The 24,313-nt window shown below is 53.1% G+C and overlaps 2 protein-coding genes across 2 annotated transcripts; both read right to left on the bottom strand.

The window, feature by feature from the left end:
- Nucleotides 1-7,496: 7,496 nt before the first annotated feature.
- LOC142826609 (ubiquilin-1-like) lies at nucleotides 7,497-9,576 on the bottom strand. Its single transcript, XM_075919711.1, has one exon. It carries the CDS (start codon nucleotides 9,336-9,338, stop codon nucleotides 7,878-7,880), a length of 1,461 nt encoding a protein of 486 aa, XP_075775826.1. The 5' UTR covers nucleotides 9,339-9,576; the 3' UTR covers nucleotides 7,497-7,877.
- A 5,116-nt stretch (nucleotides 9,577-14,692) lies between these two features.
- On the bottom strand, nucleotides 14,693-23,704 carry LOC102456644 (olfactory receptor 52B2-like). Its single transcript, XM_006126109.4, has 2 exons — nucleotides 23,632-23,704; nucleotides 14,693-16,447 (listed from the first exon to the last, which is right to left on the bottom strand). Exon 2 carries the CDS (start codon nucleotides 16,414-16,416, stop codon nucleotides 15,466-15,468), a length of 951 nt encoding a protein of 316 aa, XP_006126171.2. The 5' UTR covers nucleotides 16,417-16,447; nucleotides 23,632-23,704; the 3' UTR covers nucleotides 14,693-15,465.
- Between the last annotated feature and the right edge of the window lie 609 nt (nucleotides 23,705-24,313).

The raw sequence follows: 24,313 nt of genomic DNA, 5'->3' as shown, positions 1-24,313 counted from the left end.
CCTAGGGAGGGGGTGGAATCTCCATCCCTAGAGGTGTTTAAGTCCCAGCTTGACCAAGCCCTGGCTGGGATGAATAAGTTGGGTTGTTCCTGCCTTCGGCAGGGGGCTGCACTCGATGACTCCTGAGGTCTCTGCCAGCCATGGGGTTCTGTGATTCAATTCGCAGACAGACCCTGAGCAATTTGGAAGAAGGATTTAAAAAAAAAAATAATGGAGACTGCCTATCTTCTAGAACTGGAAGAGAAGGTCATTGAGTCCAGTCCCCTGCCTTCACAGCAGGACCAAGTACCATCCCTGACAAATTTTTGCCCCAAACAGCCTTCACAGGGATTGAACTCACAACCCCAGGTTTAACAGGCCAATGCACATACCACTGAGCTATCCCTCCCCCTGTTGTCAGGTAGGGTTTGGCCAGGAGCCGGTTCCCTCAGCTATTCACTGGGCCATGCGCTTGGCCGTTCTCACAGCCCCATACGGTCCCCAGCTTTGGGACCGTGCCTTGGAGAAACCCCTCCACACCCCACGGGGCCTTGCTCCCTCTCCGGATAGACCAGGAGGCCTCAGCGCCTCCAAGGCCGAGTCTCTGGGGTTCAGCCCCCCTACTTCACACTGTGAGCTCTGCCCAGCACGACCTGGGAGAGGCCGGTCCATGCTACAGGGATTCCTGCTCCCCGCCCAGCATTTGCGAGTGGCACCCAGCCCAGCTACAGGGAGCCGCACTGGGCCGGCTCCGGCCGGTTCTCTGTCCACATCCTGGTGACTGGCTTGGCCATTGTTTACTTCGATTCTCCACGGGCATGATCTCCCTCATTTGTGCTCTGAGAGCCGGGCCATGTTCCTTTGTATGTCTCTTCACCTGAGAGCAAACAGACCTCCCCCACTCCCCTGGCTAGTGGTGCAAAAGAGAGGGGAAACTGAGGCACGCCTCGGTGTCATAAAAACATTACAGAAAATTCCCTTTTCCCCCCAGCCACGTAGAAGCCCGTCTGCTCTATTACCTACGGGTGTGATAATGCCCTTCCCGGTTGTATTTCGGGGGGATAAATATTCACAGGAAAATGCAGGAAACCTTCACATCTGCAACACCTACCCACCAGCGGCTTGCTCCAACGCACGGTTTCACCCTGGGCGTCCCACTGGCTGCTTTGCTGTGCCCAGACCTCCTTGCCTCCATTTCTTTCTGTCCCACCCGCGCGAGGGCGTCACAGCATCGCACCCTCTTGAATGTGGTTTGCAAATAAGAGGGTAAGAGGCCTCCGTTGGTGTGTGGCCCTGCCCCCTGGTCTGGTGGAGTCCCAGTCGTGTTGCACACGGGTGCACGATGACGCACGGGGCCAGGCCGGAGCGGATCAGCCACGGGGTGAAACGTGTCGGAGAAGGAGAAACCCGCTTTCTTTCCCTTGAACCGTGCCGACAGATTTACGTATATCGACTCCCTCCCGCCCAGCATTGGATCCCGATGTTCAAGGGGGCTGTCATGCAGCATGACCCCCCACCACAGCGCCGCCTGCTGGAGACTCCGGGAATTAGCTCTGCTCAGTGCTGGAGCGCCCCCTGCTGGCCGGTGTTTCACCTCCTTTACCTGCTTTTCCACCTTGTATCAGGACCCACGTCCCTCCCAGACTGAGGCACCCTGCTCTTTGAGTTCTGGCCTGCTGCGGTGCCCCACGCTCTGGGGTCCTCCCCCTCAGGGAACCTCCAACCCCCTAGGCCCACCTTGCCTCAGTGACCCCCTGCCTCAGGGGCTAACTGCAGCCTGACACGGCCACTCCTCACTGGACAGGGGTGTGGATCTGCTGTCATCCCCTGCCCTGGCTGCCTCCCTGCAGCCCTTAGTATCCTCAGGCCTTGTCTCACACCCTGCAGCCTGGGAGTTTGCCTGGCCAGAGCTCCCCGGCTCTGCCTGCCTTTCCCCAGCCCTGCTGTGTCTCAAGCAGCCTCCAGCTTCCCTGGCGTCCTGTTTATACAGCCCTCAGCTGGGTCTGAATTAACTGCAGCCTCACACGGGGCTGCCTGTCACTCGGCCTCCCTCGACTGGATTTAACCCTGGTAGGGCCAGCGCGGGGCAGATGCTCCATCGCAGGGACCTGCCGATTCGTTAGAATTTCTCTTTCTAGTCCCTAACGAGGAGACATCGAGACGCTCCCAGCCCCGGTGTGGGACGCAAACCCCCGTGACCAGGGGGTGTTTGCTGTTTTTGTGGGGTCCCACCCTGACACCCAGCTCTCTGAGGGGGGACTGGCTTTTTCGTGCGTGTGCGTTCAGGGGGTGAGGAACCTTTTGGGGGTCGGGGGACGCAGGCCCACAGAAAAATCCGTCGGGGGCCATGCACAAATGAGGGGCAAAATAAAGAAGACAAACCCTTGCCAACGTGGCCCCCGCCTGAGGAGCAGAAAGACGCTCCCCACATTCCCCTCACACACCAGAGCCTCGGGGGGTTCAGGCTACTAGATTTTGTGTGCTCCAGCCCCATGGGGGAGTGACAGGGGCTGGAGAGCTCTACAGCCCTGAGGGGGAGCCCTGAGCGCTAGGTGCAGATCCAGGCAAGCCGGGTCCGCATTCAGCCTCTGGGCCTGACGTTCTCCACCCCTGGTTTTAGTGCAACGGGGCCCTGATCTCCAGTTGGGCCCTTCTGCCGTACAAAACGTACTCCTAAGCAGCAGAATTCACTACAAGCCTTTCCCCCCGTGTTCTGGCTCAGGCCAACCGGCATTTCTGCCATGCATGATGGTGTGCAGAGTTAGGACCTCGCAGACAGACTCACTCCGCACAGAGGAATCGCCCGGTTAACTCCTGAGCAGCTGGGTCCCCTGCCACAAAACCAGAGGCCCCAGCCGGGGCGCTTACCAGAGCAGGGGAACGTCCCAGACAGAGCGTCTGTCAGCTCAGGGCACGGCTGTGCGTCCCAGACAGTGACACCACGCTATCTGCACGCCGGTCAGGGCGAGTGGCGTCTCGCAGCCTAGAACCAGTGTCTCCTGAGCGGGTTTTCCGCCAGCTGCCAATTCCTGCGCTTCGCTCTACTTGCAGGCCTGGTAGCTGCCCCATGGTCTCATTCCCAGGACTCACCAGGCTCCTGGTGATGAGCGATCGCTGCCTGGACACAGGGAGCTGCAGGGATGAGGAAGCCGCACTGCGCAGGGCGGAGGGACAGGGGTGTTTATACAGCAGCCCTGGGAATCCCAGCGGGGGCTCGGAGCCAGCAGGGAGCCCCCGGGACCTGGTGTCTGTGACTGGGGTAGTGAAGAACAAGGATTTAACCCGTTGCGTGTTTCTACGGCAGTGTTATTTGCCTCAGCGTTTCTCTCCTCCTAGAGTCCAAGGGGCAGTCTGGCTGAGCCAGGATCCCATTTCAGCATCTGACGGGGCTGCCTGCGAAAATCGGGGGCTCAGGGACTCAGGAAATCCTTCCCAGCGCCCCAAGCAGGAATGAGCAGGCCAGGCCAGCAGTGTTAGAGTCTCAGGCCCTGTGTTTACCCCCTCAGGTTGCCTAAGCAGCTGTCATCTGCCCCAGATGGGGGAGGAGAGATCTCTGCCGTGCGCGGCCCGGTTCTGGCTGGGGAAAGCTGTCCAGACCTGTCCACTCCCAAGCCTGCAGCCCCTCAGCAGAGCAATGAGAGAGGCAGTAGTTTGTACCCACTCTGAACAGCTCCACACACGGAGACTGACGCCAAGCAGGCCAGTATCCGGCTCTCTGCACATCCTGGCCGGAGACAGTTACCACTTGGCGGCGGCGAACTGTTCTGTCAGCGGTTCTCAGACTTTTCCGCGCCCAGAGAGGCAGGGGACAAAGGGTTAACTCCCGTGGAAGGCCCAGAGGCAGGTTTTCTGGTTGTGAGCTGGCTCGGGAACCATGGATTTCTCAGGCCTCTGGTCCCAAGGGGCCACTGACCATTCTAGAGAAACTGGAGGACTGGAAGGGAGTCTGCTGGCATTTCTGCTGGACAAGCGGCCACGGTGCAGGGAGGCTGAAATCCCAGGAGGAAAGACAGCAGCCCTGTTGTGAGGACTCAGGAGTCCTGGGTTCGCCGACTTGCCAGCAGGCTGGGAGCTCGGAGAGGCCACGCTGGAGTCTTCAAAGATCAGGGAATCATCAGGTGGCCGAGTACCTCAAGGAATCGCTCCTTCCCGGCTCTGCCTTTGCGTAATTTGAGGCGGGACAAGCACGGTCCCTGTTTGCCAAGCTGTGAAATGGGCGTGCTAAGCCAGGCCCGGCGGTTTCTGTCACCACCAGAGTCCCAGAATCTTACAGGGTCAAGGTGGGGGAGGCAGATCCTTTAGGGGACCCGCTTTAGCTGGTCTCTCCGAAAGAGTGCTATCCCCACCCCCAACTTGTCTCTCCCAGAGGAGTGTGGGGAAGAAAGGCACCTAGTAAGGCCCTGGTCCGCAAAACGCATAAGCACACGCTTTGCTTCAGGGGGTCTCCAGCTTCATTTTACCACAAGCACTTTCTGAGAGCTAATCTGTCAGTGCAGGGGGCACTGAAGTCCAGCCCGATGGACCCCTTGGCTGAAGGGGGGACCCACGGCCTTCTGGCCCAGGCAGGGGGCCTGTAACCTGAGCCCCGGAGCCTAGCGCCGAAGGCCCCAAGTCTCAGCCAGCCTGGGTGAGCCCGTTGAAATAGGTTCCTGACCCATGTCGGGGTCCTGCCCCACCCTGCTTTACTTTAAGCATATACTGAGCTCCGGCGCGGTTCTGTACAGCTCTGAAGCATGGACGTAACGCTGAAGGGAATAGTCAGGCCTACACGGCCACCAAAACCCACGGCTGGCCCGTGCGGGACCCAGACCCCCTCCGCCCAGAGGCCCACTCCACAGCTGAACAGCCCCGGGTGTCCAATTGCAATGTAGACGTACCGAGCGGGCCGGGAGCAGGTGTGACTGCTCAGGGTGGGCTGTCTTGCTTTGCCAAGCCAGGGTCTGCGTGAGAATAATCCCAAAGGGGCCGCTGGAAAGTCCACGGTGCCCCCCAGGAGTGTGTGTGTGGCCCTCACCCGTCTCTGGCGGAGGCCCCACATCCCCCTGGCTTTGCGCTCGGCTCCTTCGCTGCCGGGCTGGCTTGCGAGGGAGGTGTGCCGGAATGCACACGTCAGCGCCAGCCCGGGCGTGCGCCGTGTGAACCAGCCCCGCGACTCCCCCAGCGGCCTCGCACGGCCCATTAAGCTCACCTTTCAACCGAGCGGCGCGTATAAATCTCCCTAAGGAGCTGCCGGAGCTCACATTACGTCCCAGGGAGCTGGCCGGCACGGCCGAGCGAGTCACTGATTGACCAAGCGGCTCTTCACCTTTCCTCCCTTTGAACGTGCTCAAACCAGCCTGAGGCCGACTGGTCACCCCCGAGCGGAGCCAGAAGCAATGGGAAATGCTTCTACCGCCTTCGCAGGGTGGCTGCCAAGTCTGGCCCAGGCTTTGACTGATTCCCGGGTGTGCGCGATGAGGCCACGTCGGGAGTAACGCCTCCAGTTCGGGGCCCCCCATTACACAACGGACATGGACTGTGACGTAGTGGGGGTACCTGGCCGGTTTCTATGCTGCTGGCTCTGGGGTAACCCCCACTGGCTGCCGTGGGTACCACGACCCAGCAAAACAGGATGAGTCACTATGCAAACCAGTGACCAGACACCCCCCATGGAGAGGAACAAAGGAAGGGGGAATGCTACCTTGGCTGGGGGGCAGGGCTGGAAGAGTGTGAGTTGAGTTGCTGCTGGAAGCATGGAGGAGACAGCCTAGGGAAAGGGGCTGGAGTTTAGGGGCCCAGTCTCCCCCATCTCAAGGGGGCCTGAGGCATCCTAGCCCAGCTCTGTGACCAGATTCCATCTGTGCTGTGCTGTATCCTGGAGAGGCAATAAACTTCCTCTATTCCACCGGCTGGTGCAGTCTGTTTGTGCCATTTCGGGGTGCAGGAAACGGGGGACCCCCAACGCGCCGTCACATGGACGCACTGGAGAAAGTCCAGCAGAGGGCAAAAGAAATGCTGAGGGGGCGGGAGCACATGGCCTACCAGGACAGGCTGAGGGATTTGGGCTTGTTGAGTCTGCAGAAGAGAAGTGTGAGGGGGGATTTGAGAGCAGCCTGCAACTTCCTGAAGGGGGGTTCCAAAGAGGCTGGAGAGAGGCTGTTCTCAGTAGTGGCAGGTGGCAGAACAAGGAGCAATGGGCTCAAGTTACAGTGGGGGAGGACTAGGTTGGATATTTCCCTAGGCAGGTGGGGAAGCGCTGGGATGGGTTCCCTAGGGAGGGGGTGGAATCTCCATCCCTAGAGGGGTTTAAGTCCCGGCTTGACCAAGCCCTGGCTGGGATGATGGAGTCGGGGTTGGTCCTGCTTTGGGCAGGGGGCTGCACTCGATGACTCCAGAGGTCTCTCCAAGCCCTGGGATTCTGATTATTCCTATTTAGAGATGGGGAAGCCGAGGTACAGGGAAGTCACATGACAGGCACAGTTTGGGGATAGAACCCTGATCTCCTTCGTCCCTGTCCTGATTCACAGCCTGTGTGGATGCCATGCAGGGTCTATAGCTGTGTGCTGTTGGGACCCTTTCCCTGGGGCTGCAGGAGCGGCCTAGGAAGGAAGGAGGGGTCTGTTTTCTTCTGTCCTTTAATCCCAGGGCTGGAAGAGACCTCAGGAGTCATCGAATCCTGTTGCCCAAAGCAGGACCAACCCCAAGTGTCCTTCAATGATGTACTGCAGGAGAAAGGGGAAACTATTCCCCTAGTGGGTGGGGAAGCGCTGGGCTGGGTTCCCTAGGGAGGGGGTGGATTCTCCATCCCTAAAGGTTTTTAAGTCCCATCTTGACCAAGCCCTGGCTGGGATGATGGAGTTGGGGTTGGTCCTGCTTTGGGCAGGGGGCTGGACGCGATGACTCCAGAGGTCTCTGAGCACCCTGGGATTCAATGATTAACTTCAACAACTGGCTACAGCCACATTGCTGCAGATCTTGATCTTGCAGGGAGCAGTCGGTGAGGCGTGTGAGGAACAATTTTCAGGATAAGGATGTTTTTGAAATATCAACAGGCGCCTGTTGGTGCAACAGGGAGAGAGCCTGACACAAACCAGAGGCCTGAACTAAAGTGAGCCAAAGTTATTCCACGAGCCTCTGTCAAGCCCTTGTCAAAGCAGACGCCGGCCTGTCAGGCAGTGTCGGAAACAGGAACTCAACACAGGGACGGTCAGCCTGTTGGGAACACACCGACTGTGCAAATACACCCCAGCAGCCCGCACGAGGACACCCCAACCTCGCACAGGAATGTTAGGCCAGGCCCCGGCTGTGGCCTCAGGCCTTCCACGGGGCCCCACACTTTCAGCTCTCTCTTTCTACTACACCTGGGAACTGATTGTTAGTAGAGCTGGTTGAAAATGTTTAATTTTAAAAAAATCAACCAGAAACTGTCCTTATTTTCTCCCCATGTGTTGGGGTTCATGAAACAGCTGCTAAGCCCCACCCGGAAATGGTTTTCTCTGTGTTTTCTCTTGGAAAATAAGACAGGTTTTTTTCAGCTCTATTTTTTTTCTTCCTCTCACTTTATTTGTTTTTGATGCAGGAAACCCCTTTATCAGAGTCCGCTTTGAACCCCCTTATGGCTACGGCTGCTGCTCTCCTACTTTAGGCTGAGAGACCTGAGCCAGAATGAAATACACAAAGGAGGGGCTGAAAGATGTAAGGCCTTTTTATCAGAAATCATGGCATTCTTCTTTGGTTTTTGTGTCTTTAGGGTTGGTTTTTTTTTCTTATTAAGCGACCGCCGTGTTGCTGGGGTGGCTGGGAGTCCACGAAAGAGTCTGTCCTTGTCACATCCGCATCTTCTCTGGCTGCTGGCGGAGCTGGGGAAATTTACACGGCGGCTTAGGAATCCCCTGGCGTTCAGCAGCCCCGGCACCTTTTTAGAGATTTTGGGCTCCCGGAGGATTTGCTCCGGCAAGCGCCTGCAGCATCTGCTGCACGGTGAACGGCGGGCTGGACGCGGCGGAGGCCGGGGGGGCGGCTTCGTTGAGCCCAGAGACAGAGTCAGGGTGCCCCAGCCCCACTAAAGGAGAGAGGAACTGCAGGGGGACCCCGGGTTCTCCCATCGCCAGGGCCTGCAGCCTCTGCTGAATCTGTGCCAGCGCTGGCATTTCTCGAAGGTCCGGCAGAGCCTCCGGGGGCTGGCTTGGTGGATGGGAGGCCAGGAGGGGCTGCGTGGGAGACTTCCCATCTGGTGGGGGGCCCTGCGGCAGCTCCTGTGGCCCCGGGTCGGGGTTCTGGCTGAACGGCTGCCGCTCGCCCCTTGCACCGGAGGCAGCCAGGATGTTCTGCACCAGCGGTTTGATGGTCTGCTGCAGCAAGCTCTTGAGGATGGTCGAGATGTCAGCTCCGGTTCCTTTTCCTGGCTCCAGGCTGGCTCCGACGTAGCTCGGGGCAGGGCAGTCACTCAAGCTGCAGCCGCTGCAGCTGCTGCTGTCGCTGGGGGAGCTGGAGGGCGTGGGAGAAGCTGGGGGGGAAGGTCTCCTTCTCGCACGCAAAGGGGCTTGGCTGCTGGCGAGGGGTGAGCCGTTCCTCGGAGAAGCCGGCGAGTTCCCCGCCCCCTCCGTCTGCGCGGCCGTCGGCAGGAAATCCGGGCGATCGCTGCCTCCCCCCAGGATGCTGGCCAGGAAGCCCAAGGCCTGGCTGGGGTCCTTCATGATTTCCCGCACGGTGGCCGGGCTCCGAGCGAGCTCCACCATGAGCCCCAGCATGTCGGGCGTGTTCAGGAAGCGGCCGATCTCCGGGCTTTTCTGGATGACTTGCTGCGTCAGAGGGTTGTCCGCGATCAAATCGGCCATCAGGTCCGGGTTGGAGAGCCGGCTCTGGATGAAGGGGTTCTCCAGGAGCTGGAACATCATCTCGGGGTTGGACGTCAGCTGGCTCTGGAAGGCGGAGAAGTTGGCCGTGTTCAGGCCGAGGCTGCTGACGAACTCCTGCAGGCCGTCCGTGCCGAAGGCCACGCTGCCGGTCGAGTCCGGCCTGGAGAGGAGGCCGTCCTCCCCCGGGGTGGCAGCATCACCTTTCGGGGAGCTGGTGTTCTGACCCGCATGCTCCTGGGATCTCCTCGACTGGATGACGAGGTAGACGGTGGCGGCGTCATGGATGCCGTGCTGGCGCAGGGTCTGGTGATCCTTCAGGATCCTGCCGGCGAATATCAGCACCAGCTGGTCGGTGGGAGAGGAGAAACGAGCGGAGATGTTGTCCTTAAACTCCTTGATGGGCCTGTCCTCGCGCACCAAAAACTCCTCCTTCTGCCGGGGGGTCTTCACCGTCACCCTGATGACTCGGGGAGAGGTGGCAGGCTCTGGATCAGCTCCGGGGTTGTCTCCGCTTCTGACCATGGTTGGCAGAAGAGGTCTCTGGCATGGGGCATTTGCCAGCTTCGGCACAGGGGTGGGTATGAGAGAGATAGGACACGTCTTCTGCCTCCCTGCTACACGCCACCTCTACTCAGGGGCCTCTGGAGAGGACCAAGGGGAGCCACCTCAAGGTCTCCAGGTTCCCATCTGGCTCTGCTCCTCTACTGCACCCACAGCAGCTGCTGATGCTGCCGCAACCTCCTGCATCTGCACTGTGACATCATCGCTGATGCCATAAGTTACCACGGCCCTGGTGAGACACACCCTCCACCGCCTCTCCATGGGCTCCCACGGAAGCCGTGCCCCCTGAGTATCGCAACTTGACACTTCCTGGCAAAGACCCACATTCTTCCCCTGGGCTGTGTCCAGACTCAGGGTTTTTTTCGGGAAAAGTAGCCTTTTTCCGAAAAAACTTCCCCTGCGTCCAGACTCAAGCCGCGTTCTTTCGAAATTAAATCGAAAGAACGCGGCTTTTCTTTCGATGGCGGTAAACGTCATTTCACGAGGAAGAACGCCTTCTTTCGAAAGTTCCTCTTTCGAAAGAAGGCGTTCTTCAATGTAAATAGGGCTTCTTCAAAAGACAGCATCCAGACTCACTGCATGCTTTCTTTCGAAAAAGCAAGCTGCTTTTTCGAAAGTTCAACGTGCAGTCTAGACGCTCTCTTTCGAAAGAGGCTTGCAGTCTAGACATAGCCCTGGAGGCATCAGCAGGTGCAGCAAGACCGAAGCCATCAGAGCTGGGTCTCCTCACCTCACGGGTGAATCTTGGCCCCCGTTTGTAACCATCTTAACTCTAAACATAAAGGCTGTGTCTAGACTGGCCAGTTTTTCCGGAAAATCAGCCGCTTGCCAGTTGTCTACACTGGCTGCTTGAATTTCCGCAAAAGCACTGACGTACTTACTGTAAGAAATCAGTGCTTCTTGCGGAAATACTATGCTGCTCCCGTTCGGGCAAAAGTCCCTTTTGCGCAAAAGGGCCAGTGTAGACAGCTGTGAGATTTGTTTTGCGCAAAACCCTGATTGTGAAAATGGCGATCGGGGCTTTTTTGCGCAAAAGCGCGTCTAGATTGGCCACGGACGCTTTTCCACAAAAAGTGGTTTTGCGGAAAAGCATCCGTGCCAATCTAGACGCTCTTTTCCGAAAATGCTTTTAACTGAAAACTTTTCCGTTAAAAGCATTTCCGGAAAATCATGCCAGTCTAGACGTAGCCAAATAGATCTGGGATCCTTGGTCTTTGCTTGGGCAATATTTCTGTTGAGGGAACAGAGCTTTTTCTGTCCGAGAATCCTAGCACACTAGACCTGGAAGGGACCTCGAGAGGTCACTGAGTCCAGCCCCCTGCCCTCTCGGCAGGACCCAGTAATGTCTAGACCATCCCTGACAGGTGTCTGTCTACCCTGCTCTTAAGTATCTCCTGTGATGGAGATTCCACAACCTCCCTCGGCAACTTATTCCAGTGTTTCACCACCCTGACAGGTAGGAACTTTTTCCTAATGTCCAACCTAAACCTCCCTTGCTGCAGTTTAAGCCCCTTGCTTCTTGTTCTATCCTCAGAGGCCAAGGAGAACAATTTCCCCCCTCCTTCCTGTGACACTTTTAGATACCTGAAAACCGTATGTCCCCGCTCAGTCTTCTCTTTTCCAAACTAAACAAGCCCAATTCTTTCAGTCTTCCCTCCTAGCTCATGTTCTCTAGACCTTTCATCATTCTTGTTGCTCTTCTCTGAACCCTCTCCAATTTCTCCACATCTTCCTTGAAATGCGGTGCCCAGAACTGGACACAATACGCCAACGGAGGCCTACCCAGCGCAGAGTCGAGCGGAAGAATGACTTCTCGTGTCTTGCTCACAACACTCCTGTTAATGGATCCCAGAATCATGTTTGCTTTTTTGCAACAGCATCACACTGCTGACTCATATTCAACTTGTGGTCCACGAAGACCCCTAAATCCCTTTCTGCCGTACTCCTTCCTAGACAGTCGCTTCCCATTCTGTATGTGTGAAACGGATTGTTCATTCCTAAGTGGAGCACTTTGCATTTGTCCTTATTAAACTTCATCCTGTTCACTTCAGACCATTTCTCCAGTTTGTCCAGTTACCCACATTATAGTAAATCTATCTAGGTTGTATTTCCCTAGTTCACTGACAAACTCATGCGAGACCCTGTCAAATGACTTACTAAAGTCTCAATATCCCACGGCCACTGCTTCTCCCTTATCCATAAAACCTGTTATCCTATCACAGAAAGCTATCAGATTTGTTTGGCATGATTTGTTCTTTACAAATCCATGTTGGCTGTTATCTATCACCTTATTATTTTCCAGATATTTGCAGATTAATGCCTTAATTATCCATTTTCTTTCCTGGCACAGAAGTTAAACTGACTGGTCTCTAATTTCCTGGGTTGTTCTTATTTCCCTTTTTATAGATGGGCACTAGATTTGCCTTTTTCTAGTCTTCTGGAATCTGTCCCATCTTCCATGACTTTACAAAGATGACAGCTAGAGGCTCAGATACCTCCTCTATCAGCTCCTTGAGTATTCTAGGATGCATTTCATCAGGTCGTGGGGACTAGAAGACATCGAACTTTTCTAAGTAATTTTCACTTGTTCTTTTATTTTAACTTCTCAACCTACTCCATTTCCACCGACCTACGTTATGTTGGGCATCCCTGCATCATTACACTTCTTGGTTAAGACTGAAACAAAGAAGTCATTAAGGTGCCACAGGACTCCTCATTGTTTTTGCAGAGACAGACTAATACTGCAACCCCTCCGAGACTTGAGAGGAGAGAGATCCAGCCATGAATCTAACCCTACTAGGGGGCAAAGTGCACTCCCGAAGTCTCCCTCACCTGCCTTCAGCTAAGGTCCCATAATGGCTGTCAGCACCTCTTGTTTGTTATAAAGCCAGTTTTTATGGTTCTTTGCCAGAGTTTTAACCACACTAGAGTGCACCATGATGGAAGTACCCCAAGGGCCTTCTCCCGTTGGCACTTAGAACTGCAGGCCGGTGGGTACAGAACATGGATGCATTTGGTTATGTTCGTACATTGGGAGTAATTCTCACCCAAGTGGCGTTCGAATTACACACAGGACGGCATATGTGGCAGTTCTGTGATGGTAAGCCTTAATACCACTGGAGAGGGTCCAGAGAAATTGGTCACGTTGTTTCAAGAAAGTTGTGGAGAAATTGGAGAGGGTCCAGAGAAGAGCAACAAGAATGATTAAAGCTCTAGAGAACATGCCCTGTGAAGGAAGGCTGAAAGAACTGGGCTCGTTTAGTTTAGAAAAGAGAAGATTGAGAGGGGGCATGATAGCAGTTTTCAGGTATCTAAAAGGGTGTCATGAGGAGGAGGGAGAAAACTTGTTCATCTTGGCCTTGGGGATAGAACAAGAAGCAATGGGCTGAAACTGCAGCAAGGGAGGTTTAGGTTGGACATTAGGAAAAAGTTCCTACCTGTCAGGGTGGTCAAACACTGGAATAAATTGCCCAGGGAGGTTGTGGAATCCCCATCTCTGGAGATATTTAAGAGCAGGTTAGATAAATGTCTACCAGGGATGGTCTAGACAGTATTTGGTCCTGCCATGAGGGCAGGGGACTGGACCCGATGACCTCTCGAGGTCCCTTCCAGTCCTAGTATTCTATGATTCGATGAATACCTGTAGTAGGGAAATAATTCCCCACCTTTCCTCTTTGTCTTTCAGGGGGTAGAAAAGGGACATAATTTAGAAACCCACCTTCCACTGGCTTCCAATAGGCTTGATTTCCAAAGGGGCTGCTGCTCCTAAGTCACTCAGGTGTCTGGAAAATCCCATCCCCAGGGAGCTGAAGGCTTTCGGCCTTTGTTTGGCCCAGGAGGACTGAGGGCCAAAACGGAGCTGGGCCAAGCGTCTCAGAACCTCTTTTTGTAACGCTCCGGGGGTCGGCAGACAGCTGACAGAGCAGCTGCCATCTTGTCCTGTCCAGCCGCTCCATTCCTGCTCCACACCGCTGGGGCCACCTGTCACTACTGTCCCAGGCCACCTTCCCATCACGCCAGAGACACCGGGCACGGCCCAGGGAGCTGATCAGCCTCGGGGGAAGGACCCTTCCCTGCAGGGCCGCTGACGTGCTCTCCTTGCGGAGAGGGGAGCTGATGGCGGCAGATCTACGAAGCAGCAGAATTCACTGCCCTGCCTCATAACCCTGATGCAGAGGCAGCCAGCATGCCAACCTCTTGCACCACATCTCTGCCCCAGCAGAATGGAGCCTGCTTCTACCCCGACAGGCCCCTGCTGTCCGGTAAGCAGTGGGGGCAGGATTTCCCCAGAACAGCAGAGGTGGATCTAACACAGAGTGTGTTGGGCCAGTTGGGAGCATCCATGGTCTAAACAGAAACCCAAGCCGCATTCACACTGAGTTCCACGGGCCAGATGCTCCCCTGAAACCTCACCCCTGGTTGTTCACACCCATTTTGCACGTAGTAACCACACCGTGCTCTTACATCACACTGTGTTGTGGTAGCTCTTGCGCTACAAAGGAGGTCACTATAATTATCACCTGTGGGGAAACTGAGGCATGGAGAGGGGCAGTGACTTGCCCAAGGTCACCCAGGAGGCCTGGGGCAGAGCTGGAGATAGACCCCAGATTTCCTGTGCCTATAAAAAAATCAAATTAGTTTGACGGGCTCTATGTTCCAGAAACCCATGCTGATTGGTATTAACTATATTTCCCTTTATTCTCTATTAATCAATCCATTATCAGCTGCTCCATTATGTCATCCAATGTCACACTGACAAGCACATTTGCTTTCTTCCAGTTTTCTGTAACTTCCCTGATGTTGCTGTTAATCAACATTAGTAATCCAATGAGTGCCTGAGACGACTCTTTTAAAACTCTTGGATACATTTCTGTAGACCTGCTGATTTAGAAATGTTCAACTTCAGCAGCTGATGCTTAACATCTTCCAGTGGTACTCATGGAATGGAAAGACTGTAATCATCAATATATGGCAATTGCAAATGAAGTGGGGATTTAAATCCCCCCTGCTTCATATGCATAAACATGGCTGCAGCTTTTTTCCAGCTCGGGGCTTTGCCAGTCCAGACGGGGATCTTTCAGAAAATAAAACCTTTTCCGAAAGATCCCTTATTCCTTATTTTAAGAGGAATAAGGGATCTTTCGGAAAAGGCTTTATTTTCCGAAAGATCCCCGTCTAGACTGGCGCTTTTTTCCGGCAAAGCCCCGAGCCGGAAAAAAGTGGCAGCCATGTTTATGCAAATGAAGCAGGGGGGATTTAAATCCCCACTTCATTTGCAATTGCCATGTGTCTAATTTGCATCCCTTTTACAGTCTAGACACAGCCACAGTGTTTCCTTGTGCTTGAACAAAGACATTAACAGGATGTCACCTTATAAAGCAGACTTCCCTGCATTTAACGCCTTGTTTTCACCAAAAGCTAAGTATGGGACACTTCTAGCCCGCTCAATTAGCCTCATTAGTCCCAGTCCTACAATTGACAGGAACCTTTTATTCCCCCCTCTTCTTTTTCTGTTATACATTCTGGGTTCCTTGTCATTTCCATTCCAGCTTCCAACTCATCTGAAGAAGTGGGGTTTGCCCACGAAAGCACATGGTACTCTCTAAATTTGTGTTAATTGGTGCCACAGGACTACCAGTACCAGCCCAGCTGATTAGCAGAGCACCAATGGGATTTTGTATTTCTATTGCCGGTGCACATTCGCACATGTCTCAGTGCACATTCAATTATTCTGCACATGAATGGAAAAGAGTAGAGGGGACTTTGGTGGGCAGACTAACAGTGGTGAAAGGTGCGTCTGCAGAAGTTCACCTTCACGGAAATCTCGGCAGTCCTCACTATGTTCGAAAGGTCTTCATTTGATCTGTGCTGGAGGGCAGCATCTGGCAGTTCACCTGCAGCACCAGAAGCAAACATCATAGGAGGAACCTCCAGTCACGAAAAGACCAGAGATTCCCACTTCCTTGAAACCCTCCTTCTGAGCAATTTGGTTTCATTTGGAAGGAACCTGCTGGCGAGTTTCGTTGCTCCAGCACGGGCCCCGCCGGGACGCTCAATATCAGTTGGCCTGGGGATGAACATGTGAAAGTCAGTGAAACCCCCAGACTTGGGAGACCATGCGGATCACACGTTCCCGGATCTGTCCCGTTCTCACCCCGTAGACGATGGGGTTCAGCATGGGGGGGACGATCACGTAGAGGTTGGCCAACAGGATGTGAATGTGCCCAGGGATGCTGTGGCCAAAGCGATGAGTGAGGAAGGAGAAGAAGGCCGGCATGTAGAACATCAGGATGACACAGAAGTGGGAGCCGCAGGTGCTGAGAGCTTTGAGACGGGCGTCCTTGGACGGGAGCCGGAAGACGGCCCTGAGGATCAGCACATAAGACAGAGCGATGAGCACAGCGTCCAACCCCGAGGAGAGCAGCGTGGTGGTGAACCCATACCAGATGTTGGCTGTTATATCGGCGCAAGCCAGCCGGGCTATGCCCATGTGTTCACAGTACGTGTGAGGCATAATGTTGTGTCCACAGTACGGTAGCCTCTTGAGGAGGAAAATAGGCGGGAACATGATGCACGACCCTCTCACAACGGCCGTCACAGCTATTTTCCCGATCACCGAGGGTGTGATTATACTCGGGTACCTCAGGGGATAGCAGATGGCAATGTACCGGTCAAAGGCCATGGCCAGCAAAACGCTCGACTCGGCGATGAAACTGAAATGGGTAAAGAACATCTGGGTGATGCAGCCGTCGAAAGAAATTTCCTTGGCACTGAACCAGAATATGGCCAGCATCTTGGGCACGGTGGCCGTGGACAGCATGAGGTCCGCGACCGCCAGCATGGCGAGGAAAAGGTACATGGGTTCGTGGAGGCTGCGCTCCGTGATGACAATCAGGAATATGACCGAGTTGGCAAAAAGCGCCACCACGTACATCAGGCAGAGAGGGACGGAAATCCAGGTGTGAGACTCTTCCATGCCTGGGATGCCAGTCAGGATGAAGGTGATGGGATCGAAGCTGCTCTGGTTGAGTGTCAGCATGGCGGGCTCTGGGCGAGGGCTCACCCCGGTTCTGTGGAGAAAGACAATCACATACATAACTCCTCTGGCAGGTTGGGCTCACCCAACAGATTTGGACCAGACATAGCATTGCCCCCTGTGACGGACCCCCCCCCACACACACACACACTTTATGAAATGGACTCGTGGACTCATATACATAACTCAAAGATGCTTGTGTCAGACACTGAATTGGCCCTTGATTGCACTCAGGGAGGCAGAAGTCCCAGGCTGTCTGTAAATGCACTTCGCCAAAGGATCAATGCCCACAAAACAGATATCAGACAGGATCACAAAGAAAAACAGTTTCTTGCCATTTCAACCAGAAAGGACATTGTCTCAACGACTTAATTACCTGCATCCTGCTTCAAAAGCCTTTTAAGACTGCACTTGAAAGAGAATCCTCAGAACTGTTATTCATGCTTAAATTCGACACTTTACAGCTGAGTCTGAATAAAGGATCTAGTTATCTTACCCATTACAAAGATAGCTTCCCCAATTATCACCTCTAATATCATTAGCTCACAGACATTTACCTCCCTCTCCCCCCTTCTGTTCTGAAATTTGATTTTTCCTTTTCATATGTGTTCATTTTTTAATTGTATTCTTTGGTATATATGGTTGTGACAATTTTCTTCCACTATTTGATCTGAGGAAGTGGGTCTGGCCCATGAAAGCTCATCGTCTAATAAACCATCTTGTTAGTCTTTAAAGTGCTACATAGTCCTGTCTTTTGTTTCAGCTCCACACGACTAACACGGCTACATTCCTATCACTATTGTAAATGCATGGGAGCCTGCTAATGTAACACTTCAGGGAAGGAGAGAGGAATCCCTCAGCAGCGGGAGGGGAAAGTCTCTCCTTTGGGAACGCTTTCCTTCCCAGCACCTCCAAGGAGGGCTTGACATGGCCTACACTGATGTGAGAGACACCTCTTTTTGAATGCACCCCCCTTGGCACACAGAGGTTGTAAAAGAAGGAAGAGGTACCGTGCCCCATAAATGGTCTAGAGAGGAAGCATGGTATGAAATCCATACTTGGAAACACTGCTCTGGCATTGGTTTGCTGGTGGTCTTATGTCTTTCCCCACAACTCTTCTGGGTTAGCACAAAGAGACTTATCTGGACGATAAACCTTTTGAAGCTGTGGAACATGCTTAAGCGTTTGGAAAAGGTTTGGTGCCTGCTGGGACCAGGAGTAAAAGGATCCCAAGATCACGCAGCTTCTAAGCTAACGACTGTGCATGGGCTCAGAGCTGACTGTAGCAGCAAAGGCACAACTAACCTGTATGGCTGTGTGGAAGGGGAAACTGAGGCACATCACCTAATGGTAATGGTGACTAAATACCAAGACATTGGCATATGGAAAGACATTGCTCTCTGTATTCTGGGGGCACTGCTACACCCCCACGTGTTTTGGACCGTTGGGGGACAGGAACCCACCACTTTGGAAGACCTGGCAGGAATGACAGCACAAGGTTTGGTGGCACTGGATGCTTGGGCAGGCAAAGCCCCGGTGGACTGCTGGATACACGGCCTTCGCATTGCACACTGTCCACCCCTCTGGCAGTAAGTGCAGGGGAAAGGTGTGATAGACACATCCCCCCCACGCTTTATGAAACGGACTCATAGATATGAATATACATAAGTCAAAGGTGCTTTGAGCAAATTATTCCATGTAACCATCAATCTCCATGTCATGATCCGCTGGGCTGTTTATCTTACATTGACGGGTGTATCATTGGTGTGCACGGGCAGCAGGTTTGTATAATTTTTGGCGGTGCCCCATTAGCCATGCCCACTGGCCCCCATTAGCCATGCCCCCTGCCCCCTCTCCATTAGCCACGCCTCTGAAGCAAGATGGTCACATGACCAGAAGTAAACGGTGTCACGTCATCCCTCTCGAAGGGCTTTTCCCACCATCCTCCTACCAACAGGGTTTAGTTTGGCCCCCACCAAACTCCCGTCATACAACTATCCTGCAGTTGCATTAACCCAATGAGTGCGACATTAACGCAGGGGCAGAGAGCTGGGGGAAGTGTTCCCTCTAAGGCTATGTCTACACTCATGGCTTCTTGTGCAAGTACAGCCGTTCTTGTGCAAGAACCCACAGAGCAGCCACACTGCCCGCCTGCTCTTGTGCAAGAAAATTTACAGTACGGCGTGGTAAGAGAGGGCATCCTGTGCAAGAGCTAACAGGTGTAAGCTATCTTGCGCAAGAGGGGAATTTTGGATGCTCGGCAGGGATTTCTTGCACAAGAAACTCCTGTGGCTAAGATGGCCATCGGAGCTTTCTTGGGCAAGCGAGCGTCCACACTGCCACAGATGCTCTTGTGCAAAAGCACAGCTCGCACATGGCAGTGTGGACGTGTTCTTGGGCAAGGCTTCTTGCACAAGAACCCTTGTGCAAGAAACTGCCAGTATAGACATAAGCTAAGAGTTTCCCCCCATGAGCAAAATGAATTGTGTGTTGTGCACCAGTACTGAGTGCATGTGGCTTGTTTGGATGTGCCACTGTGGCACCCAAGTTATTAATCAATATTTTTAAACCTTTACCTTTTCTCTCTGCTGCCATGTCTCCTCCCCTTGTTCCATCAGCTCCCCTGGTGCCTGCTGCCCCCCTCCCCCAACTCCTCACCCTCCTCTGCTGTCCTGACTTCTGCCCTTCTCTCTGCTCCTTGTTCTGACACCTGCCACCCCTGAGAACAGCCTCTCTCCATCCTCTTTGGAACCCCCCTTCAGGAAGTTGCAGGCTGCTCTCAAATCCCCCCTCACTCTTCTCTTCTGCAGACTGAACAAGCCCAAATCCCTCAGTCTCTCCTCATAGGTCATGTGCTCCAGCCCCCTAGTTGCCCTTTGTCAAGTCTGTTCCCCACTCTGACACAGTAAATGCAGAATTGGGGGCCTTCAAAAGCACCTCAAAACCTGCTCTCTACAGGCTTTGGTACAAAAACATCCCCCCCAAACCCTAATACCAGGACTTTGGAGAATAAAAACCGCTGTCTCCACCCAAGTAGTCCAAGAAAACCAGGGAAGAGATCCCTTGGGAAACCTCCCTAAAACCTCAGGCGTACCTCTAGCTCTTTTCCCCAAAAAGCTTGAAAAAGAAAAGAGAAAATACCAGCTGCAGTCTGTGGTAGCTGCCCCCTAGACAGAGGCCGGCAGATGCACACAGACAGATTGCCCAGGGCACAAAAATGAGCCAATACCAGGTTAATAAAAAAAAAAGAAGCAAACTTTTATTCTCAAAACCCAAATGACAGTTGCCAGTGTGGTGAGTAGATGGAAAAGAGCCCCCCGTTAATCTAGATGCTCAGGGGGATCCCCTGGGCTCAGGACTTTGTTACAAAAGAGAGGGAAACCCCACTTTGAACAGCACACACTCCATTTCCACATTCCCAAACCTGACGGGTTAACCAACTTTGCTTTGAGAGAGGCGCACGGGGGCTCTGGGGTCCCGCACTTCCTTCACCTCCCCCCCTCCCAGCACTCTCGGAGGCCCCGCAAATTGGCCGATTCATGCTCCATCCCTGCCCCTCCCCCTGCCTCCAAGAGCTGGAATGCCGCGGATAAGCTGTTCATGACATTCCGGCTGCGGGAGGGAGAGGAAGGAACGGGGACGGAGCATGAATCAGGTGATTCGTGTGCTCTGAAAGTGCCGGAGGGAGGAGCAGGTAAGCGCGAGGCCCAGCTGTCCCAGGTGAGTGGGGGAGGGGGCATACGGGGGGGACCACGGGGCTGCCGGTGGAACCCCAGTGGGCTGCAGGTTGCTGCTGCCCACTGAGGTGAAGGAGAGCCTCCCATGCAGCCCACCCACTATTCGTGGTTGCCCATCCCTTCGTAGTACTGCGCTCTCGCTTAGCAAGGACACCTGGGCCAATGAGGAGAGATTCAAATGCCTGGGGCTCTTTGACATAACACAAGACCCAGGGATCACCTAATGCAAATATCAGGCAGCAGCTCTAGACACACAGATAAGTCTTTAGTCACACAAGCCCCAGTCAACCTGTGGAACTCCTTGACACATGATGTTGTGAAGATCAAAGATAATGCATGCTTCAGAAAAAGAATTAGATAAGTACATGGCAGACAGATCCATCAGTGCCTAATAGCCAGGATGGGCAGGAACATAAGCCCATGCTCTAAGCCTCTGTTTGCCCCAAACTGGGGGGTTGGGGAGAGGGGATAGGTCACTCCATGCATGTGCCCTGTTCAGCTCATTCCCTGTGAACCCTCTGGCATCGGCCCTATTGAAAGTCAGGCTTGCAGGCAATTGGCAGGATTGCCTCTGGAGATGTTTTAAACTCAGCACTACATTAGTTGTCCTCCGGCCATCTTGTCCCGAGCCGGTTTTAACAGGTAGGCTGCATACCCCAGTTAATTCTTCTGTAGTGACCTATTTTAGCTCCTTTGGTGCTCTTGAGTGGATCCCATCTGGTCCCGGTGACATATCCCTGCTCAACGTGCATCTCTGCTCCGACACCTCCTCTAAGGGGACAGGGCCTCAGATTGATTGTCTAAAAACAACAACCGAGGAGGGATTGCTCTCACCTCCTCAGCCATGAAGAGCAATGGAACGAATTATCTCCCATGCTCCACAGCAGCTGACTTTTCCTTGAGTTGTCCTTTGGCACCACACTCATCCAGCAGCCCCCCTATCTAAACCACTTCTTTTACTTGGCTGTTTAGGCATGGCAGCGTTGTCCGGCCCTCTTACTGGGCTCTTTTGGTAGCTTGGGGGCTTCTGCATTTGGTTTGAGCCTCTTTCATGGCACCTGTAAATAGTTTCCATGCAGCTTGCAGGCATTTCACTCTTGTGACTGTTCCTTTTAGCTTCTGTGTGACTAGCTGCCTCGTTCTTATGTAGTTCCCCGTTTTGAAGGGAAACGCTACTACAAGGGCATTGTTTGGTATTTTCTGCCTTATAAGGACGTTACATTAAGGGTGTGTCTAAACTATACCCCTCTGCCGACAGAGGGATATAAATTAGACACAGCGCTATTGCAAATGAAGTGGGGATTTAAATATCCTATGCTTCATTTGAATAAAAATGGCCACCACTTTTTGCCACCATGGCACTTTGCCGGCCAAAGCGGCAGTCTAGACGGGGATTGGTTGACAAGGAAAGCCTTTTCCGACTGATCCCTTATGCCTCGTGCAACGAGGTTTACAGGATAGGTTGGAAAAGGCTTTCCTTGTTGACCGATCCCTGTCTAGACTGCCACTTTTTGCTGGCAAATAGCCCGTTGGCAAAAAGCGGCAGCCATTTTTATTCAAATGAAGCACGGGATATTTAAATCCTCACTTCATTTGCAATAGCGATGTGCCTAATCTACATCCCTCTTTCAGCGGAGGGGTGTAGTTTACACACTCCCTTAGGTATATTGTCTCAGCGGAGAGCCATGTTAGTCTGTAACTTTAAAACCAATGAGTAATCGTGTGACACCTTAGGGTACTACAGGCTTTTGTCAACAGAAGTTTTGTCAACTGATACTGTCGACAAAGCTTCTGTTGACAAAGAGTGTCTAGACTACATCCAGTTCTGTCGACAAAGCAAGCCGCTTTGTCGACATGACAGTATAGACACAAAGAACAGTGTGGATGCAATAACGCCTTCTGTCGACAGAACTCTGTCAACAAAAGACATTATTCCTCGTAGAATGAGGTTTAGTTTGAATTAACAGTTACTCCTCCTGGAATGAGGTGTAACAGTTAACTCGAACTAAGAACTTAGTTTGAATTACCATTTCACTGCTGCGTGTAGCTGCGGGCAATTACTTCGGGCTAGTGGAATTTCAAAATGGCGACCAGACGGGAACATGCAAATGAAGCCCAGGATATTTAAATCCTGAGCTTCATTTGCAATTTCGAATGCCTACATTAGCCTCCCTAACTCGAACTAGAGGGCTAGTGTAGACATACCCATATATACTAGAGAGAAAGAGAGAGAGAGAGAGAGAGAGAGTCTCATGAGCTTTCATGGACATATTTTTTTTCCTCCACTCAAGCTCATTTGAAGCACCTCTTGGACCATATCCTGCGCTCCACGTAGGACCAAATCAAGGATTGCCCCTCCCCTTGTGAGTTCCAGACTGGCAGCTCCACAAAGCCATCCTTAGTGGCGTTTGAAATGCTCTGGCTGCATCCCATCCTGCGGTGGCATGTACCCAGTCGATATTTTGAAATCCTGCATTATTAGTGGGTTTTGGTTTTGTAGCCTCTTTAATCTCAGTCACTGTCCCCATTGTGGTCAGGTGTCTAGTAGTACAGCCCCAACACTTGGGATTCAAGCACAGAATTGTTCTCCTTCAAATGTGAGTCATTTAAGATTTTTACTGGATCGGACTCTGTTTTTTCCACACATCGTGCTGTTCCGCCAGCCGCAGGACCTACTCTGTCATTCTGAGATTTTTGAACCCTGCTGTTACTGAATCCTTGGCACTCAAATTCACCATCTTAGTGTGTAAACACTGGTAGACAAGCGCGTATCAAATCTGCCCGTTTTTAGCAGTCTGCCTCCATATGATATACTTGCATGTCACTCTTTTCCTGCAACTGTTTCTCTCTTCGGTTCCTACCTATTCTTCATCCACTTCTGTCTTCTCCGCCCTTCAATTAAAAATTCCCTTCCGCTCTTTTGAATTTAATATGCCAGCAAGCTGGTCCCATTTTGGTCTAGGTAGAGGGCTGCCCATCCTTCCTCTATAGACTCCTCCTTTCTCAAAAGATTCCCCAGTTCTTAATAAACATAAATTCCTCCTTTCCCACCATTGTCTCATCCACGTATTGAGACCCTGCACAGCCCACAAAAGCTCATGATGCCATCTACATGTTTTGTTAGTCTTCAAAGTGCTACCAGACTGTTTTTCAGTTTATCCAGCTGTCTAGGTTTCTCATAAACCAGCTGAAAACACTGGAAGTCACAGGCTGAGCTCCGTCAGGAAAAGCCCATGGCTGTTTCCCCAGGACACCCTGCTGTTCACCCGCTTCCTCGACAGCCGAGGCTGGTCCCCTCCTGGCATTTTCACATGCATGGAGTTTAGGATCCTCCGGGCCAGGCTGCTTTCAGCGTGTTAATGCCTCTTCCTATCTCTGAGCCTGGAAGTGCCTCCCAGTGGAAGATCTCTGGTCTCTAAGCATTTATTTTAGAATAACATTGAGTGGCCCCAAACCCAAACATTCAATGCAAACAACTCACTCTGTGCTGGCTGGGACAGTGATCCGGGCTGGAAGCGGCAGGTGGTGGGGGATCCGCACTGACTGGGATTGGCACGCGGGGATATTAATATTGCCTCCTTACGTAGTGAGCTCTCAGCCTGGCTGAATGGTAAATCATTAAAGATTAACAGGAACTCACCCAGTCAGTTTGGTTCAGCCATTTCCTGCTTTTCCATGATTTGCATTACAAGTGCCTTTTCTTGCCCAACCTGCCAGGGCCTGAGTGCCTCTTAAGCTGACCACATAAAGCAAGAACAAAAGGTCTGGGGCCGGGCACAGACGGGGCATTAAGGACTTCGGAGCCCAGATGCTTTGTTTCGGGCCTGGTGTTGCTGTTGCCTAGGATATAATTTTCCCCTCCAGAACCATCCTCTATGTGTGACAGCCGCTGCTGGGGAGGGCCGGCTGTGGGACGGGTTTCTGCATGACTCAACCCTACAATAGCAACTCCCCAAGAGTGCAGCCTAGACAGGGACCGGGGTACCGGGAGATGCTTCGTGCCAGTGGCAAAACCCCGAAGGCTGCCTAGTTTGGCCACGAGTTAGCACTGCTCTCTGAAGGTGCATACGCCGAATGACCTCCATGTTTCTGGGGGAGACCAGAGAGGCCAGAAACTCAGTGGTGCCCAGACCACAAGGGTCCTGCCTCCCTCCCCAGCCCTC

Source organism: Pelodiscus sinensis, chromosome 1 (genome assembly GCF_049634645.1).
Source record: "Pelodiscus sinensis isolate JC-2024 chromosome 1, ASM4963464v1, whole genome shotgun sequence".
NCBI lineage: Eukaryota > Metazoa > Chordata > Testudines > Trionychidae > Pelodiscus > Pelodiscus sinensis.
Note: the sequence above shows the minus strand (reverse complement) of the source record. Positions and strands in the feature narration are given on the sequence as shown.